Raw genomic sequence first — 20,836 nt, 5'->3', positions numbered from 1 at the left:
CTAAATTAACTCAAGAGAGCATTTTAATGACCTAGCAACACAATAGCTAATATCCAGTCTAGATATAATTATGATGGTGATTTATTATTAGAATTGATATTATTATTATTAGCCTTTGTATTAACTTTTAACAAAACCACTTGGCTACAGCTTATAGAGCCTTTGTGAAATATTTAGTATTCCTAAACACGTAAAAACAGCAATTATATTCCATGTTCTGGATTTATTACATGGTATAACACAGAATGTATGTCTTTGCCTTCGTTCATCAGAGGAAACAGTTCCACACGTGATTAAAGAGTTCCAGGATCTAACTGCATCCGCACCTCATGTGCTTGTATCAACAAGTCTGATTAACTGAAGGTCCAAAGCAAGGATCCTTTCAGAGAATCAAAGAATCTTCCACTTGGAGAAGTTTTTCCCTGTGCCCTATAAGTGCACCGCGTGAATGTTCTCTTGCGTTTCAAAATAAACCTGTCAACACGCGCAGGCCACAGCAGCCACCGCCGTCCACCTTAACGCGACGGAGATCTGCTGCTGCACTACGAGGCAATGATGCAATCGGCGCATGGCACCAGCGTTTTTCAACGTGTCAGCACAACCGAGGCGAGAGAGAGACAGGAGAGAGAGACAGGAACACGGGGCCGACAGCCGGAGAGGGAGAGGCTGCCTGCATGGGAACACACCACTTCTCATTACGACATAAACACCAGCTATCAGTGAGTGCACTCTACTCCAACACGCTTTACTTTTTACGCGCGTCTCTTAACCCGTGTATGCATGTTGTCTGCGGAAGCCCCCACCATAGACGTGCCCCTGTGAGTGTGCAGACCTTTGTCCCGGCATGATTATTCATGTGCTCCCCCCCTTCCTCATATCCAACTCTGCGCGCTCCCCAATGGACAGTTTAATACCTGGCGACCACCTCCTCCACGCGCCACCGTCACAATATTTAAAGGGCTCCCGCACCACGTGAAGCCCGCACTGGCCACGCAAAGGTCACCCACTGTTACCTGCCTGGCGTCAAGTCTACTTCATCTACACACTGAACGGCTGCTGTAGATTCGTTCTTATTTACAATGAGTTCAAAACAACCAGATGTCCCTTTGGAGAAAGGTACGATCAGAGTAACAACAAGAATAGTTTGGATGTGGATTTTCTTGAAAGGTGCGTTTAAAGCAGCTGATGCAACTGGATGACTCCAAACTTTGGAGTCATCCAGTTGGAGCTGCCACGTTGTTTTGTGCAGTTCTGTTGTTAATCCTTCTGTGCAGTCTGAGCTGGAATGTGTCAGTGGGTTAACTGAAGCTGTTTGAGTGTTAAACCTGCACTTGTTCAAAAATGCTTGGCCACGTAAAATATATGAATTATCTGTTTGCTGGAGGGTTGAAGGTTTCAGGGTCCAGTTTGTTGTGCTGCTGTCAGCTCAGCATGGTGTGTTTATCTGAGGATGTAAGATCAGGGAAGTTTAATTTACATTTATGTTAATCAGGGTTGCATCATATCCTGAAGCTGACAGTGTTATTTGCTGGTTCACAAGTTTTGTCATTAAGAGTTGAAGGGATCTAACTCCATATTTAATGCATTAATCTCCCTTTGGTCAATCCAAGTAGTCTCATATTACACACTCTATTTACAAAAGTATGCTAAACATCCCGCACTGTCACAGACAAGTGGCAGATTCATTCTGGGACAGGAATTTTAGACATGCCACATCAGAGTATTGGTTTAAGATTGCTTCATCGGATTTGACTAATGGTTAACCTGTGTCACAGACATGATCTCAAAAGCGTACATTTTGTTTTTTGTTTGGGGGGGGGGGGGGTTCACAAGTTATAATTAACACAAATCTCTGTAAAATGTCACTTTTAAATTGAATTGAAGTAACATGGCCTGCTTCTTATTTGGATGCACATTTTATGTCGGATATATTGAATTGAAGATAAACATAATTATCTTGTGTTCTCTGAACTTTTTGATGGATGATTCACAGGCAGTCACTAACTTTTCCACATATCCCAGAAAATACTGCTTTTTTTGTTTGCATTAACACCATTGTTATCTAAAATTAATTAAAACTTGTTTTATGAACAGAAAGCTTAATTTCATTATAGTCCAATTTTACACTTTAGTATCACATGCATTTGTAATTCAGAAGTGTCAGTTATCTGCTCTTTATTAAACAATTAGAAGCTCATATCACTGTAACTAGTATCTTTATTTAAAATTTATTTTTATGTCATTACCATCTCAATACTGTCTTGGTCTGGAAGCATAGTCTTTTTTTTGTTTGACCAGACATGCAGTAAGACACTTCCTCCCATCGGGCGTCACTTTTTTGTTCTTGTGAATATTTAAGTTTATAAGATAAAGTTGTGCCAAACACCACTGAACAACCCCCTCTGTGCTTCACAGTTCGTTGCAACATGACAGAGTTTTGGAAGGAGCACTCGAAGGATGCCACAGTCGAGGAGATGATGCTAGACTCTCGTGCCCGGGAGCTGACTCTGCAAGAGCTGCCTGAGATCCTCTCAGTGCTGCCCTGCCTGAGCGGGTGCAAAGTGCTGGAGCTGGGAGCTGGCATCGGGTGAGCATAGGAGAGCATTAGGCTGTGGGTAGTATCGTGGATGTGTGTGAGCAGGTTGCTATTTAATGTAGGAGCCTGTAGCAAAAGAAACGAGAATGAGTCCCCAGATTTCAACAGACTTGACAATGTTCTTTGGAAAGACTTCTTAAACAAGAGCCAGTGATGTTGTCCTCTTGAAAAGAGATAAAGCCACTTTCTCAATCTGTAATGCTTAAATCATTCTCACTGTGGTATAGCAATAAAGTGTTAAAGCCACTGTTTTTATTATGATATCCACAGTTGCCAACTATGCATCTGAATCAGAGTGACAGGTGTTAAAGAGTTGGAGTTTGGGCTTTAAATCTATCCAAGGAGTGGAACAAGTCTGTCAGTTCTTTGATAGATTTAGCACTTCATTAAAGAATGGTCATTTTCAAATTCAGGGTCCTGCGTTTTTTTGACTGAAGAGTACTTTATGAATGTAGCTGCATCGATATAATCCTGATGTGCCTTCACAGCCGTTACACCACCCACCTGCTGAGTAAGGCTGCCCATGTGACGGCTGTGGACTTCATGGAAAGCTTTGTGGAGAGGAACAGACAGGACAATGGTCACCATAACAACGCCACCTTCATCCAAGCTGACGTCACAAAGCTGGATATCCCTCAAAACAGGTGCGTGTTAAGATATGTGGAACTAACTGACTTTGTATTTTATATTTTATCCATGACAGCTCTGTGGCTGTATGAATGGTGGTGTTGGTCTGTTGCATGATCAGTCCACCACTTTGGTTTGGCCTGAGTTACTTACTTCTGAAGGGATGTGACATTTTTCAGTCAGACATTCATGGCCCCCCAGAGGACAAAGGTGGGTTAGATGATTCTGTGAGTTTTCCTGTAGCGCCACCATGAGGTTGACCCTTGTGGTCATTTGACAATGGACATGGCAGATTTTTCTAAGCTCAGTATTTAAATCCATTCATTGACTTTATTCAGGCATAAGAAAGAAAAAAAACAAACTTTTGTTTAATTGTGTTTATAACTGTGAAGTTAACAGTATTTTTACTCATCCTTTCCAAATGAGTATCATTATTGCCTTCTCTCAAAGTCAAAGTCAGCTTTATTGTCAATTTCTGCAATACATACACAGACATATTGAGGAATTGAAATTGCTCATACTCTCGGTCTCCCCAGCAACAGAGATTTAAGTAAAAAAAGAGTAAACACTGAATAAAAAACAAGTCTTAATATAAGAAAATATTAGAAAAATATTAAAGAAGTATAAATATAAAATATATACTATTTTTTATAAGTATAAAATATGAAATCTAAAAAAAAAATAACAGAGACAGTGGAATGCAGTGAATGAGGTACTAGTGGTCACCTCGGTCACCTGAATACTTGGTCCTGGTGGACCTTTTCACTTTTCACTCTCAAAAATCTTGTGACCACCAGATGAATATTGGGAAAGGTGCGTAGAAACACTTGACACAAAAAAAGAAGAGGCACAAGAAAAATCAAGGCTTTCCATGTTTTTTGTCAGAACTGTTCACGTGCCATCAGTAAAACACTAAAAAAAACAGTAAATGTACATATACGTGTATTGAAATAAAACAAACAGTATGAATTTAATATTCCTGGTGTATTCAATGTTCTCTTCAGCATTGACTTCATCTTCTCCAACTGGCTGCTGATGTACCTGAGTGACGAGGAGCTGAAGTGCTTCATAAAGAAGATGTTGGGCTGGCTGCGGCCCGGTGGCTTTCTTTTCTTCAGAGAGTCCTGCAACTACCGATCAGGTACCAAAGTAATGTTAAAATCTCTCTTATGTCATTTACAGTATTCAAACATTCATAGTAATTGAGTTCAGCAGTCCAGACTCAGATGTTTCACTGCTTAATCAGTCAAACCATTATTTGCATTTCTTTTGATAACGTTTTAGCAACAATAACCAGTTTATCCCCTTTCTCACCAAATAATGGGAATGATTTGTTTTACCCATAACTTTTTACCAAGGTGACAGCAAGAGGGACTTCAACCCCACCTGCTACCGCACCGAGGCACAGTACAGCCACCTGGTATCATCGGTACAAGCAGAGGAGCCCGAGGGCAGCAAAACGTTTGGTTTTGACATTGTGTTGAAAAAGAAAGTTGAAACCTATGTTGAGGTAGAGTAGTACAAGTCTCACCAAATGTCAAATAAGTTTAAAACTATGAAATAAAAGGACTAAGCAGTGTGTGATGTTTAATGTCCTCCTATTCCAGATGAAGAACAATCCCAATCAAATCTGCTGGCTGTTGGAGAAGGTTTCTCGCTCCTCAAACACCCAGAACGGATTCTGCACCTTCCAGCAGTTCCTAGACAACCAGCAGTACACCAGCCGCGGTATCCTACGCTACGAGAAGATGTTTGGAGCTGGTTACGTCAGCACAGGGGGCCCTAGCACCACCAAGGTATGAAAGAAGTCTGGACAAAACCAAAGAAACAGGAAGGAGCCACTCGCAGTCTCTTTATCAAACATACAGAAAGAGAATTGGCCCTTGTCATAGCAGCTTCATCAGTGGATGCTGTTCTCTCCTTCTCCTTAACTGATTGTTTGATTATTTTTGTGTATAGAAACCTACACTTCAAAATGTTTATGCTAATCATCATCATCCTTGGAGATACTGGATGATATACAGATGCACAGTATGGTTTTTTAAACTAAAATGTGTGTACAACTTGTGCTGACAGGAGTTTGTGGACCTGCTGACACTAAAGCCTGGACAGAAGGTTCTGGATGTAGGCTGTGGCATCGGAGGAGGAGATTTCTATATGGCAAAGGTAGAACCAAGAATTCTGGGATAGTTAGGGCGGGACTAGTAATGATGACAGAGGGATGTTGTCATATTTAGATCAACTGTAAGCACTGTAATGATCGCGATGATAATGTCACTTTCTAGACCTTTGGTGTTGAAGTGCTCGGACTGGACCTGTCAGACAACATGGTGGACATTGCCATGGAGAGGGCGATCAATGAGAAGCTGCCATCAGTACGTCTAAATGTTCCCTTATTGGTTTAAACTTCACACACAAAGGTTTGTTTTAAAAGTAAATCAGTAATGGCCTTTGCTTTACATCAGGTCCGGTTTGAAGTCGCCGATGCCACAAAGAGGATGTTCTCAGAAGGTTCCTTCGACGTGATCTACAGCAGAGACACAATCCTGCACATAGATGACAAACTGGCCCTTTTCAAACGCTTTCACGTGAGCATTTTCTCATGCTTTACACAATAGCAATAAAATTCAATAGCGATAAAATCTAATTGTTGTTAAAATCTTCCAAAGAAAATAACATTTTGTGTCATTTAAAAATGTATTTTATCCATTATTTAATTTACTTTATTTCCAGTCATGGTTAAAACCTGGAGGGAAGTTGCTAATTAGTGACTACTGCTGTGGGGAGAAGCCCTGGACACCAGTGTTCGATGCCTACGTCAAACAGAGAGGCTACGTCCTTTATACACCCTCACAGTATGGCAAGGTAAAAACACAGTGCAGACTTATACTTAGTGAAAGGAACGAAAAGTGTTATGTTCTCTTGATTGATGGTCAATTTATGTCCAAAGTAAAAGTGTAATTCTTCCAATTATGTAATTCTGTGACAATCAATGAAGCAAGCCACAATGCCGATATTAGCCGATCACAGACACAGTAAATCGTCTTGGTGAACACGCTGGCTGGTAAGTTGCAAAAATTGTCAGATGAATAATAAGGAAACTTTGCAAATGTTCTTCAACCAACAATAAATCTTTAAATCCTGCAGCAGCCTTATAAATAGTCAACAATGGAGCATGATGGTGGTCTATAAGAAAACATTTCTTTTTCATGAGGCATGTCCCTGTACACCAGAGACACAGGTCTGCTATGCAGGGGCCAAAGGTCATTTTAGGCTTTGAGGGTGTTTGTTTCGCTCTTCATCATATATGCTGTGAAATTCAAGAAACTGTCTTCGCCTGTGCAGAGAGCTCCTACTGTGAATGTGAACTTGCTAATATATAACAACATCCAGCAGCTGGTGGTGCTCCTCCCTCCTTATCACAAACCCTTTCCTACAGTTCATTGAAGAAGCTGGTTTCTGCAACGTTCAGGCAGAGGACCGAACAGACCAGTTCATCCAGGTGATCAAGACAGAGCTGCAGAGAGCAGAGGCCATCAAGAGTGAATTCATTGAGGTAAATGTGTGCTGCACACAACATCACTAAGTTGTACTTGCACGTGTAACATTGCTTTATTTATCAACTTAATGAAAACCTAAATTCCTGTTGCCTGCAGGAATTCTCTGAAGAGGACTATTTTGCAATAGTGAATGGTTGGAGGGAAAAACTGGAACGTTCCAACAGTGGAGATCAACGATGGGGACTATTTTATGCAACAAAAGTTTGAGTGATGACATGGAGAAGATAATAAAACTAGTAAAATGAACGTTTCTTTTCTTATTGTCTCTTTTTATGTTCTTTGAGAAGCTTTCTTATAAAAATCACAAAATAAATAATCAATATGAATGGTAGAAGAAACTAAAAACATGACATAAATATTCAGAATTCAATATTCAGTTATTTTCCATCTAAAAAGAAGTAGGAAGAAGCAACATACTTTTCTTGTCTGACCCTTATACGAAATAGTCAAAAATTACAAATACAACTCTACTTTCCCCCTAGTGTTCGTCAGCGGCTTTCCATTCCTCTTTGTTTTCTGTACCTCTCATAAAACGCTGTTTTAAATTAAATTAAATTAAATTTTTAACTTTTTTTGTTTGATTTCTACCCTCAGTCCATTTCAGAAAATCACCCAACAAATTGATATTTACGTACTCAGATTGGTGCATGTAAAACAATGTTTAAAATAAAATTCCCTCTCATATTATAAGTCGATCAACTTTATCAAGATGTCTTAGCAGGTAACTGTCGGCCAGCTGCCCCAGGATGCATCAAAGTAGATCTACTACACAATGATTTGAATCTAGAATGGACTCAGTACATCATATGCCTCTGCCAAGGCCCAATGTTCCGTTAATATTTAATCAACTTGCACCAATTTCACAACCAAAGTAATGAATTTCCTGAAAATGCCAGATTTTCAAGATCCATGAATTATTCCTGGGATACACGGTGAAAATGTTGTAAACACAACAATGTTAAAGAAGTAGAAAGTAACTTGTGTCTCCCCCCTGATCTGGATCTGCACCAAACTTGATGGGTTCTTCCCTGACCCATGCATCCTTTTGCCAAGTTTGGTGAAGGTCTGTGCATTTGTTTTTGTGTCATTTTGCTTCCTTACAACAGTCAGGGGTGAAAACATAACCTCCTTGGCTGAGGTAACAAAGACAGTCCGCCTGGGTTCGGACTTAGTGGATTTGCCAAATCTGAACCCGGAGCCGACAGATGTTGTGGAATAACCTCAAGAGAGTCCTTTAAGAGTAGAAGCAGTTCTGTAAAGACGAATGGTTTAATGTCTTTCCTGAACATTGCGCAGGTCTGATCAGGAGCTACTGGAAGAGCTTGTTTGAGGTTATTGCTTCCAAAAGAGGTTCAACCAGTCTATTCAAGGGTTCACTTACTTTTATCACCAGCACTGTGACAGTCAATAGAGACACAAAATAACTGTTTGGCTGGTAAGATTAGCCAGTTGTGTTTGTTTACACTAGTGACTTTGACAAAAATTAGTTTACACTTTAGGAACAATTACTGCAGAAAAACATTATTTTTCTTTGAGCAGCAAATTATCCTTCCAAACTTGTCAGACTTGTACTTGCAACCAGCTCCCTTTTTTCTGATGTGTATATCAGTTTGCCCTCAGGCACTGTGGTGAAAATGCATTCACAAGAGTTCCTGTGGATGTGGTGTGTTCATCTGAGGGGGGAGATGGGCATGACCAACAGCTTGGCATCAGGCCAAAGTGAACCATTATGGGACTTTTCATGTCCTCCGAAACATTTAGCCCTTATGCGCCGTCCTAACACCTTGTCTTCTCATAATCCTAAGGCTCGGCAATTTACCTTAACCCGCAAATGAATAAAGCAGCTACACTTCATTTTAGTGAAGTAACAGCACTTACAGGTGTGGAAGCCAGGGGTCATGAGGTATATACAACCTCTCTCGGTTCAGTCAGTGGGACACAGTCGGAGCTCTGGTTTAGCACTGAACAATGAGGAGAACACATTTTTTTAAATGAGCTGATTCAAACAGCAAAACTGAAGCACTCAAACATGTCCCTGATTAAAAGGAGAACATTCTGAACCTCAAAATGTACTGACCAACAACAACTTGACTGATTATGCAGAACGGTTCATTTCAGCATTATGTGCATATATCACAGATAAACTGTGGATTTGAATCCTTGATGATTTAAGATGTATTTCGTTTTAATGTTGCTGGTAAAAGTGGAGAGTGATTGACAGCCAATATATAAATTATGTTCCCTTAAGATCCAAGCCTTGGTGTATCTGTTGAACAAGTTTTAGAGTAACGTGTGTGTGACGTTGGGAGGACATTTTGGCTGGTCCTCTATAATTAAATGTGCAGTTTGAGAGTTAAGGTTCTCAACAACAGACAGACGTGTGTGTCTGTCACGCCCACAGTCGCGCCTGTCCCTGCGCGCACTAACCACACACACACCGCAGCAGTGACACTCGGACGCAGCAGATCATGTCGAGGCTGAGCGAACATGGGATTCGTCTGAGTTCTGTGCGTATTTCACATTTGGATGAAATAACACGATGCCTGTTGACGGATGATATAAACGGAGCGACTTGTTTTCATGTCTTTTTCAGATGAGTCCTTCCTTCCTGAACAGCAACTCCACCAGTCACACGTGGCCCTTCAGCGCGGTGGCAGAGTTGATAGGTAAAGATGCAACATTACCACCTGACGCGTTGCGCGTTGATTCCTGTGCACCTGCTGCTTTGCATGGTTTCACTTTATCAACTGTTCTGCTGTGGCGCACACTGAACCTTCTTTGTGTTGATGCGCAAATGAAATGTGCGCACTTCCTCTATCACACCCTCAGTAATCTGAAAACTGTCACAGCCTGTCAGCAACATGTTCCTCCATGTTACACTTCACAGCCTTATCACCGCCATGATCGTGTTGTTAAGTCATGAAAAGTCAGCTTTGTTCTATTTATGCTGTTATGCACCTCTTAGCAACAATAATATACTAACTCCAAAAAGAGTGGTCAGGTTGTATTAATAATAATAATAATACATTTTATTTGTGTAGCACTATAAAAAGATACTCAAAGGCACTTAACATGGTAAAAAGAGTGACAGTAAAAACAATAACAGGGTAACATTACAGCAGTTAAAAGTTTATATTAAATTAATAAATCACAGTTTAAAAGCAGATTTAAAAAGGTGAGTTTTGAGTCCAATTTAGAAGAAGGTGAAGGAGTTTATCGTAGCTTCACCATTTTTTTGTTTCATGGTGTAGATCTCTGTATTTCAGTGGGATGAGTTTCACTAGTGCATAAGAGTCACTGAAAAATGTGTGAGCTTTGTCATTCCTCCTTTCATAAGTTCAGACGTGCTGACCTGCTGTTGACTGCTGGCTTTTAGCAGGAAGGACTAGAGGAGTGCAAATGCAGATGCACTGTTGTACATCACAGAGTGCAGAGTTAGGAGCATTAGAAAGGCAAACTCCACTACTGGAAATAGGAAAGAAGTCAATCACCTTTTGCAGCAGATTTTAACACGTGTACCTGCTAATTTTAATGTAAAACAGGTAAAGGATTCAGTGGTGAATCTATATCATACTTTAATATGCATTTGTCTTAATTTCTTTAACTTTTCCTTCAAGAAGTGGCCCCCTATATTTTTCACAGAGGTCATTTTTGACATGCTTCATTAGGAAAAGCACAATAAATAATAAATTGAATGTAACTGCTCCAGTTTCAGAGCACAGATCAAATAATCTGACTAAACTGGATCTGCACAAATACCAACTGCTAGTTGACAGAGGCCATGGTCTTCATCGGTGTGCAGACAGACACTTCCAAATTCAAGATGCTGAACTCTGCTGGACTGAACTAAGTAGAGCTTCAGTCCCCCAACAGCTTCCAATGAGGGAGATGTATGGGCACACATCATAAGGATGGTCACATGACTACTAAAATCAGATTTACATCAACAGACCCTGAGAGACAAGGAGAAGTCAAAGAAATTTTAAAGTAGAATGGCACTCAGTAGATGTCAAACCCAAATTTAGCAACATGCATGCAAATAGAAATGCAAACATCCATTGTTAATGTTGTTTCCTACATGTTACAGACAATGCATCAGATCCTGGTGTATCCGCTAAACAGACCTGGATAGATGTAGTTGAAGATGTCGGTCACCTCTGTCTGACGTTCACGGATAATGGCAGCGGGATGACCCCCAACAAACTGCACAAGATGCTCAGGTACATGCAAATGAAATAACAACAAATGAACAGTGTGCTGCATCAGAAATGTTGTCTTTACATTGTCACAGTCATACTGTTCGTTTTTCCATATTTCAATCAGGAGAGACCTTCATTCATTGGTTTAACAAACATTTATTGACATGCACAACGAGAAAGTGATGTGAATGTTATAAGTCTTTTAGCGTTTTAGACCCCTATGTGATGTCATCAGGATTAGAAGGGGGTGGAGCAGAGTATAGGACAGGAATCCTTCTTCTCTTGAGATTGATTGAATGGGGGAAATTCTTCCTGATTGAACTAACGCTGAGCTTCATTTAAAAAACAGAACAGGTCACATATTAGTACACTCGTAAAGACAACACACACACGTTCATTTTCCCACGCCCACACAGTTCACACACAAATAGGTCACTACACTAACACAGAGAGGTTAGGTTGATGAATCAGTCACTACTGCTGCATGTAGTTCATTAAAACAATTTTTTAAAACCGTTATTTCTTCAAATATATATCTTTTTGATGCTAAACATGTTGCAGAATGAAATGAATCATTAACTACAGACCAATACCCACTTTCCTCAATTTCCCCTTCACCTTTGTGTTCAGTTTTGGTTTTACAGACAAGGGCTCAGGCAAAGCCAGTCAGCAGGCCATCGGCTTGTACGGAAATGGTTTCAAGTCTGGCTCCATGCGTCTGGGCCGTGATGCACTCATCTTCACCAAGAATGGTGGCTGCCAGACGGTGGGAATGCTATCTCAGACCTACCTGGAGAATATCAAGGCCCAGGCCATTATCGTTCCGATCGTCCCCTTCAACCAACAAACCAATATCCTTTAAGAATGAGGGAATATTCAGACCATTAGAGTGTGTTTGTTTCATCAGCATATCATCAGTGTGTCATTAATGTAAACCATCAATACCATGATCATGTTGGTGACTTGTTAAAAATCTACATGTCATTGACTTGAATGAGCTGAAGATATCGGGAAATGAATGTCCGGACACTTTCTCATCTGCTTTGTATGGGTTTTGCCCTTCAGATAAATTCATAAATGCCATTCACCTCTAGTTGTCAAAGCATAATGCTCAATGTTACATTTACATTTTATAAAATTATATACATGTATTATGGTTGTAAATAGTTTTTACTTGAAATGTATATATATTAAATATATATATATATTTACTTGATATATATATATGCTTTTTTATAGATAGGACTTTGAGACCAATTGCAGACAACAGAAAAAGAAGCAGAGGCGGCTTGCAGGATAACTTGTTGTAATAACATAACATTACAGTGGCAACAAAATTGAAGGAACTGGTTCATTCATTTTCTCCATTCCAATGGAAAGACAACTTTTCTCTATGCACTTCATTCAAAAAAGTGATGATGACAGGACGTACATATAACAAAATTCTTACGCATGCTCCCTAAATTGCAGAGTAAAACCAAAACTTACCAGATCAACTGTAAACAATGTAACAATGACATGAACCTGGGTTCTGACCTTGGTCTGTGTGTCGGCTTACATGCTTCCTTTATATCCTAACCTAAAGGGATTGTTCACCCTAAAACAAAAATCTGAAAATTCAGAAAATGCCTCCATGCTTCTCCTGTGGTGTCATCCAGGTATCAAAAAGCCCCAACATTCAAATTCCACTCAAAGCAGAGTCATTGACACCATGTTTTCAGCCTAAATGTCTGCTGTGATCCACGCATGAACGCGGCTCCAGATCTCAGGTCCTCATCATCGCCGGCCATGATTCTACAGTAGCCCAGAATGAACACACTAAACAGTGAAGACGACCGTTTGTATGTGTCTTTACCTGAAGGCCACTGCAGAATCTCTAACGCTCCTGTAAAGGAAGTAGTGAGGCGATGGGGACTCAGTTGGATGTAATGTGTAACCTCCTCTCTGGATGTTCTGAATCTTACACATTGGTCCTTAAACCCAGAGTCACAGTCGTTGGTGGTGACAGAGGACTCAGAGGCAAGTCTGGCAGCCATTCTCAAACACTCCATCGTCAGCACCCAGGAGCAGATCCATGCACACTTTGCCTCCATTCTCTCCAAAAAAGGCACCAAGATATTAATCTGGAACATCCGCAGGTAGGAGTCACACGTTTGCTCGAAGGATTTTTTTTTTTTTCATGCATGTTCGTAGTTCAAACTTTTATTCAGTTCTTTCAATGAAGGGAGTTAGCTTAACTTGTCATTTGATATCTTCTTTTGGAACAATTTAAGATGTATAAATGACATTGCTCAGAGCCCGGATAGCTCAGTCGGTAGAGCATCAGACTTTTAATCTGAGGGTCCAGAGTTCAAGTCCCTGTTCGGGCGGTACTTGTTTTGGTGATTTCCCGGTTGTGTTGATCAGTCAACTTTTATCTTATCTTGTGAACCTGCATCTGATTCTTGTTCTATCATGCCTTTAGACAAATGTGTGCCAGGAATCATACATTTAAATAAGAACCTTCATATGAAGATCATAGAAAGTTTGAAGGTTCTGTTTTACTTAATTTTTACATGATTACAGAGAAAACCATTGTTGTGTAATGATCAGAATCATCAAATACTTAGTGCTGCACTAATACATTTCACCCAGCTACAAATAATTCAAAGCAAAACCAGTGATTTTATATCAAGATGGATCACATGTCTCTATTTCCTACCATCGTACAAAAGTGAAGCCAAAATAGCCCAGATACAGGTGCTGCCATCTTGTGCTAATGACACTTGTAAATCTGCGTAATAAGAACTTCCTAAGATGACACAAACCATCTTGGAAAAAATTAGCCTTTAGGTAAATTTAAGTTGTACCTAGTTTGTTAACACAGAGGGGGCGGGGTCTAAAACATGTAATACAGCCAGCCACCAGGAGGTGATCAAGATGATTTAGCTTCAATGTCATGTCATCCATCTTTATACACTGTCACTGGTCAAAACTCATTTAATGCTTACCTGCTTCCTTTGATATTATCTTGAAGGGCCAAGGATGGTAAGCCGGAGATCGACTTTGAGACGGATGTGAGTGACTTCCGTTTACCTGAGATTCAGATCGAGGAGATGAAGAAGGGATTGAGGAACAGTGCCACACAGAACCTCCCCGACATGCACTTCAGTCTCCGGGTGAGTCAAGGGTAAAATATCCTGTGTGTTCACTAAAACAGAGGTGATGATGGTTGAGATATAAGTTTGGTTAATTTATCTAATAATTCATAAAACACATTAGCAACAGATTTCTATTTTATATGTAAAATATATCACTTTTACATTTTGTGTGTTTGCCTCAGGCCTACCTCAGTATTTTGTATCTGAAGCCAAGGACACAGATCATACTGAGGGGGAAGAAGATTAGTACCAAGTTGGTGTCGAAGAAGCTGATACACACTGAGCATGACGTGTACAAACCCCACTTCAGTGTATCCCTTTGCTAACTGTGTGTGTTTGTGTGTGTGAGTAAGTGACAGAAGGGAAAATGCAAACTAAGTCATGTGAGTTTTGTGTCAGTTTTGAAATCATATTTAGTCACATCATTTTCATATTTCATTCAGACAACTCATGTTCAACTGTTTATTGCAGCATTAGAACATAGTTTGTTTTTGGCGTCTAGGCTTCAACTCAATCATTCCCCCGATATGATTACACAGATATGGTGAGAGTGACGAGCAAATACTTATAACAACCCCCCCCCCCGAAGGCTACAGGTGGTTGCTGGGGTGGTGGAGGGGCTGAAACAACTGGTAGGGATACTGCAGAAGCAAATTTCTCTCTGCCTAATAAGGTGGATTTGTATAATAGATGATTGTGGAGAATGAGATATGTCACATGATGTGTGTCACATGATTGGAGCAGGGCAGCTCGAGTTGGCTGCCTGAAGTAGTTTGCAGGGTTCACACCATTTGTCGTATATTTGACACATCCTCTCATCTCCTCTCAAGAAATGCATGTGGAGAATCAGTAGTCCCAAGTGGATTTTTTTTCTTACTGCAAAATGCAATATTCCAGCACTGTTAACCTTTACTGATGTGTGTCAGAAAGAGAAGGTGAAAGTGACGTTTGGGCTGAATCTAAAAAACAAAGATCACTATGGAATCCTGATGTATCACAAGAACCGACTCATTAAAGCCTATGAGAAAGTGGGCTGCCAGCTGAAGGTAAGGCTGTATATCTTCACACACGAGTGATCTGCTTTCCTCCATATTTATTCTTAACAGATATTTTCCTCTTCTTAAATCTCACTCCCCAATGTTCTGCAGGGTTCAGGCCAAAGAGCAGGAGTCGGCGTCATCGGCATCATCGAGTGTAACTTTCTCAAACCTGCTCACAACAAGCAAGACTTTGAGTACACCAAAGAATACAGGTACAACACACGATGTCAGACGTCTGCAAGAGGTTTATGCTAAAGTTGACGCATACAGAATAGAAAGCAGAAAATAATGCCACAAACTGTATTTACAAAGTTATGACCCATGTAGTTCCTGGATGTGCTTCTGCAAATTTGAGTGTTCTAATTTAGAATAGCAGAAATAGCAGAGTATTTTTCAAGTAATTTTGGCCACACTATCTTGTTTTGGTTCATTGAAACAGCCTTATCAAGAAATATTTTTTTTAAAGTATTTTCCTTTTGTCCTCTTTTAAGACTCACGCTCGGTGCTTTGGGCCTAAAACTCAACGACTACTGGAAGGAGATGACAGAGAAGCTGTCGAGAGAGCGAGAGTTTCAGGCTCTCGACTCCAGAGAAGAAAAGGAAGATGAGCAAGACGCAGATGAGTCAGTGTTGACTGTTTTTTAATTTTTAATTGTTGTGAAAAGAGAATATTCCTCTGCTACAAGTATCATCATAACATAACACTCTCCCGATATCAATCCACTGAATTCATTCTGTTTTTAAATGTACATTTATCATTTATCTTTCCGTGTTTACTTTGTATAATATATTTTTGGGTTTCATGAAGGGAGCCTCAATCTAATTATTATTATTAAAGCATGTTCATGTCTTGGAATGTGGATCATCTTGTCCCTCATCTGCCTTTTAATCTGCACACATTACTAAAGCCACTGGATGTTACATCAACCCTAGATTAATAAATACTGTAATATACAAAGAGGTGGATAATCTAGCGTCTGCATCTCTCATGTAGGAACTTTAAAATGAATGGGTAAGTGCAACTTTTCCCCCCAAACACTCTTGAGGAGGTCAAACAAGATGAAGAGATAATTTAAAATATATTCATAATGAGAGGACTGTCCCTTTAATCCCACCTGCTGGCTGCTTTAACAGACAGTTCTCAAAAAGCAGGATCTGAAAGTCTGCCAAACTCTGTCAGAGTGGACCACCCAAATAAAGGCCCCTTCCGTGTGTACGTCTGTGTTTGCAGGGGTCCCATGTGGCTCCAGTGTGAAGAGTGTCTGAAGTGGCGCAGCGTCCCTTTGAGATTTTACAGTGACGTTCCTGAGAGGTGGGACTGCAGCCAGAACCCAAACCCACGTTACAAGTGCGTTATTGCCCTCGCAACACACAACCTCACAACACAGTTCCAATCCAAAATAAATGACTCGAGGCATCTCCATGTGTTTTAACAGAGAGTGAGTGTGAGTGTGTTTGGCTGTAGTGAGGCTTTTTGTTGAACTTCAGTAGTTTCTAAATTAGGTTTTAATGACTTTCAGAAGCTGCTCATCACCAGAGGAAGCAGACGAGAGTGAGAAGATGCTCTCGCCCAGCTACCAGAAAAACCACAAGAAACAGTAAATGTCTATTTCTGTTCTCAAACATGCAAATGTACGTGTGTGCCTGTCAAAGTATATATGTATGTATCTGTGTGTGCATGTTATGTCATCTCAGTTCTCAGAGAGTCAAAGGGTTCTGAGAGAAAGTTTCTCATTTTTCATTTATGTTGATGATAGTTAAGTTATTAAAACATTTTCTGAGCACCGAATAGATTTTTTTAAGTATAGCCTGTTTGTTTCGGTATAACTACCCAGAAATATGATTGATCAAACAAACTGACCATTACCTGCACATGCAGCACTGTGTGTAGCACCATACAAAGAACCGCAGACATCAGCCAGTTAAACCTCTACTGTATATTGAATTATATTTTGTTCTGATTTTCCTACAGAGACCATCTCAAAAGCAGAAAAAGAGAAAGATCAGAGGAGGTATGTGAAAAGTTTTCTCTGTATAGTCTATCACTTATGAACATGTGTTTTTAAATGTGTTTCTTCATTTGTGTGTTGCAGGTGTGTGACTTCCAGGACCAAGTGGTAAAACATCAGATCCTCTCACGTTGTTCATCAGAGCCGATTCAGCCCACGTACCAGTTTACACACGCACCTGATAGATGCCACAAAGAGGGAAACACATATGAAGACGATCAGACATACACAGATTATCACGCAGACACACACACAAGTGATGAGGCACAGACAAAAAACAAGGTGATGGTCGAACTCCCGCACACACAACAGAAGTCCGTTGTAAGAATCAGGGTCGTTAAAGACAAGGTGAAAATCTCACTAGGACAGGTGGACGAGGAAAGTGGCACAAATCCTCAGAGAGTTGAAAGTGAAGAGACGGACAGAAAGAAAGATGCAGATGTGGCGAGAGAAAAGGACACAGACATATTAAGGTGAGACATAAGGTTGTATGTTCAGAACCACAGACTTTATATATCGATGAACGACACGAAAGCTCCCATAATTGAAGCCAAAGCGTCTCGGTCGCCACCTGGTGGTTGACTGCAGTACAGGCCGTAAATTCTGCCTCCTCTGTGTTGACAGATGTGACAAGGTCCAAACTAAAAAATCAAAGTCAGAGGGAACTGGCTCCACACGTAGACCCAGCCACACGATGGCGGAGCTTGTTTTTGGGATATTTTGGCTTCATTTCTGAATAGTGGGAGGAAGTGTCATCTATCTTTATATACTGTCTATGATTCACACTAGAATAATCAAACAACCTGTATATTCTTCAGAAACATTCTCAAAAGCACTCTTTAGGTTTTAGGTGTTGACTTAAATATATTTAAGTTTCGAATGAAAAGCTATGACAGAGTTGTGTTGTTGGTCACCTTTGTGTAGGTGTTTGGTCAGAAAATACTGTTAATTTGCACTTGTTTAAAAGTAATGAAGATGATTTGTATGTTATTGTTATTTAGTTAGCCCCTTAAATTATTAATTCATTGATTAATTTTAGAAATGTGTTACCACTGACTAGAGACGAAACAAGTAGGTGATTTTTCTATTACAAACAAATGTATGGTCAGTCACAAATATAGGGTCTTTTTTCAGCAGAATTATCACTCAACAGTAGTATATATTTGACAATAAAATTAAAACCCATGAAATGTTCTGTGTTATTGATAACTTGTATGATAAAAGAAACTCACTAGTATCTGTTCTTTGTAGCCCCAAGAGGAAATTTTTATTTAACTGTGTGAGGAAGAAGTCATGTCTTTTGGAGGAGCGACTGCCTGACTCAGAGAACATGGCAGAGGAGATGAACCCTGAAAAGCCAGCATGTGTGTCCGAGACACTTTCCTCAGAGAAAACCAATCAGGACAGTTGCTGGCGGATGGAAAAACCAGGTGGTACAGAGCAGGAAACCCCCCTTAACCTCACCTGGTATCACTCCCCGCCATCCACACAGACCAGGCCGCTGCATCTCAGAGCGAGTGAGCAGGAGGCTTCAGTACAAAAACTGGCCGCTTTAGAGAAAGAGGTTCAGGAGCTGCGGAGGCTTCGTGGTCGAGAACACACAAAAACATCTCGAGGAACAATGACAACTGCTGGAAACGGCTCTGAAAAACTCCCAGCAGCCACAGCGAGCAGAGAGGTCGGCTGCCAGACAGACATGGCTGAGGTCAGCAGAGTTTATATCCATCAATTACAAAACTTATAACATCGTCTCATACATTTGAAGTGTTTTTACTGTCTGGTGTAGTTTGTGGTTTGTTTATTGTAAAATACCCAAGGACATGATTTAGTTTGAATTATTTTTGAAGCAGCTTCACACTGTTAATGTAACCTCATATAAACAGATCAGGTGACATGCTCATATAATTACACTCTTAGGAAAATCCTACTGAATATAACTTTGACCATAACATTCACATATGAGAGGTTTGAAAATGCTTTATTCTAAATGTATTAGAATTATTCATCTAAATATGCTCAGACTCATTAATCCTGCATGAGCATCGAACAGAAAACTTCTGCCTTCTCTCCATCTCTGCACCAGAGCTCTGCTTCATCCAGCCACCCGGCCCTCATCCTGGTCCAGGATCAGAGAGCAGTGTGTGGACTGAAGGAGCAGCCCGAGGAGAACAGACTCAGGAAGGAGAAGACTGAAGCTCAGAGCAGGACGAGGGTCAGTGACTGCGAGGCCTGTGAAGACAGCAGGTGTGTATGTTCTGCAGAGACAAACACATGCAGTTACGTACACAGGCTCCACTAACTTTAAGAATGGCACTAAATAAAGTTAAATCTCCTCCCCCCTCCTCAAACAGATCGGCTCAGGAGAATCTGCGTGGTGTCCGTCACAACATGGTGGTGCTTCTCACGGCTCTGCTGCCTCAGCTGGACCTCACTGGCATCAGTCTGGAGACGACGGACGTGGACGATATCCTGCAGCAGATCATAGAGGTCAACTCACTGAAACTATGATCACTCTTCTTATTATATCCTGCAGATTTCTGATATTGGTGCCTTTAAATTTACCCAAAGTTTGGTCAATAAAACTTCAGTCCAATCTGATAATAATTAATAATTATTATTTGTCTCACTTGGAAAGTTATTCTCATGTAAAAAAAATTCCATTACTGGTTGTTATGGACGAACTCTGCAATATAATATTTGTATGTCACATTATTATATTTTCTCAGTGTGCTTCAAATTACATGAAAGAAATATGTATATAAGTATACAATTCTTCTAATACAAAAATCTGTGACAGACATGAAGGTAAAGTGAAGAGCAGTTGTAATTTATCTTGTTGGGACTAATTTTGATATCCCCACTCATAAAAATGAGTTATCCATAATTACATCATTTATCCATATTTACTGTAATGGTCAAAGTTGTCAAAGTCAGACTACATATATTGATCCTTTTTTCCATATTATATCTGCTGCTCATTTACTTTATCATGTACTTCTTGATCTAAACTTGTGTTTTTATTGGTTTTCTTTAAAAAGTGTGATATTCTGCTGTTATTTGTTCTCCCTGCTTTTTTAACTATTTAACTATTATATTACTTTGTTTTATACACGTGGTGAAATTATTCTGTCAGAGTCATAAAATAATGCTTTTTTATAGACTCACATATAAGTTATAAACACGACGCTTAATATTTGCCATAGAATATTTAAACCATGTGATGTATATTTTATCACTGCACTGAAAAATGTGCTAGTTATGCAGTACCTATTATTTGCCATAAGGTGGCAGTGAAGGCGAGTAATAAAACATGGTTCTCTCACATGTCTACCGTGAAATTGTGTTATTATTATGTCGACCTCTGAAATCCTTACAATTTATTTTTTGTTTGATGCTTTTGTTTTAACCACCATTTCTCTAGCAACTAGCTTCCCAGGGTATCAGACATTTGAGTCTGTAGTCAGTAAAGGACACTGAATTGGACTATGATCTGTTCTTTAGATGCCCGAATCTTATTATTCTCTAATATGTATCCACACTACAACGTCTCAGACTGAATCATCTGTTGGATTAGATACAATAGGTACAAAACATACTCTGTATATTGGACAAGCAAACTATGGACACCAGGAGCAGTGGCCACAACAGTGCTTACTTTAAATGAA

General features: G+C 40.0%; 2 protein-coding genes and 1 non-coding gene across 4 annotated transcripts; all 3 read left to right on the top strand.

The window, feature by feature from the left end:
* The first annotated feature begins 560 nt into the window (after positions 1–560).
* On the top strand, positions 561–7,029 carry pmt (phosphoethanolamine methyltransferase). 2 transcript variants are annotated; one of them, XM_020088818.2, is made up of 12 exons: positions 561–719; positions 2,416–2,587; positions 3,085–3,240; positions 4,228–4,364; positions 4,582–4,733; positions 4,831–5,019; positions 5,300–5,389; positions 5,509–5,598; positions 5,689–5,811; positions 5,957–6,088; positions 6,663–6,779; positions 6,880–7,029. In XM_020088818.2, exons 2-12 carry the CDS (start codon positions 2,427–2,429, stop codon positions 6,988–6,990), a joined length of 1,458 nt encoding a protein of 485 aa, XP_019944377.2. In that variant the 5' UTR covers positions 561–719; positions 2,416–2,426; the 3' UTR covers positions 6,991–7,029. The 2 variants fall into 2 exon arrangements, with proteins under 2 accessions (XP_019944377.2, XP_019944292.2); XM_020088733.2 differs by lacking the exon at positions 561–719 and adding an exon at positions 951–1,116.
* A 2,120-nt stretch (positions 7,030–9,149) lies between these two features.
* Positions 9,150–20,495, top strand: LOC109629002 (MORC family CW-type zinc finger protein 3). Its single transcript, XM_069531370.1, has 17 exons — positions 9,150–9,290; positions 9,377–9,449; positions 10,871–11,003; positions 11,613–11,834; positions 12,974–13,120; positions 13,999–14,140; positions 14,305–14,433; positions 15,049–15,168; positions 15,271–15,374; positions 15,654–15,785; positions 16,394–16,510; positions 16,683–16,760; positions 17,135–17,174; positions 17,256–17,644; positions 18,423–18,876; positions 19,255–19,415; positions 19,523–20,495. The coding sequence occupies exons 1-17, from the start codon at positions 9,252–9,254 to the stop codon at positions 19,677–19,679; spliced, it is 2,637 nt and encodes an 878-aa protein (XP_069387471.1). The 5' UTR covers positions 9,150–9,251; the 3' UTR covers positions 19,680–20,495.
* On the top strand, positions 13,279–13,351 carry trnak-uuu (transfer RNA lysine (anticodon UUU)). Its single transcript has one exon. It is a non-coding gene; the product is annotated as a tRNA-Lys (tRNA).
* Positions 20,496–20,836: the final 341 nt, after the last annotated feature.

Source organism: Paralichthys olivaceus, chromosome 9 (genome assembly GCF_024713975.1).
Source record: "Paralichthys olivaceus isolate ysfri-2021 chromosome 9, ASM2471397v2, whole genome shotgun sequence".
Taxonomy (NCBI): domain Eukaryota; kingdom Metazoa; phylum Chordata; class Actinopteri; order Pleuronectiformes; family Paralichthyidae; genus Paralichthys; species Paralichthys olivaceus.
Note: the sequence above shows the minus strand (reverse complement) of the source record. Positions and strands in the feature narration are given on the sequence as shown.

Coding starts and splice junctions, on each gene's coding strand:
- LOC109629002 (XM_069531370.1), top strand. CDS start 9,252: ATGTCGAGGCTGAGCGAACATGGGATTCGTCTGAGTTCT. Junction 11,835..12,973: donor CCCTTCAACCAACAAACCAA/TATCCTTTAAGA, acceptor CCCAGAGTCACA/GTCGTTGGTGGTGACAGAGG. Junction 15,375..15,653: donor GAGTACACCAAAGAATACAG/GTACAACACACG, acceptor TCCTCTTTTAAG/ACTCACGCTCGGTGCTTTGG.
- pmt (XM_020088733.2), top strand. CDS start 1,080: ATGAGTTCAAAACAACCAGATGTCCCTTTGGAGAAAG. Junction 1,117..2,415: donor AGATGTCCCTTTGGAGAAAG/GTACGATCAGAG, acceptor TGTGCTTCACAG/TTCGTTGCAACATGACAGAG. Junction 5,390..5,508: donor GAGATTTCTATATGGCAAAG/GTAGAACCAAGA, acceptor GTCACTTTCTAG/ACCTTTGGTGTTGAAGTGCT.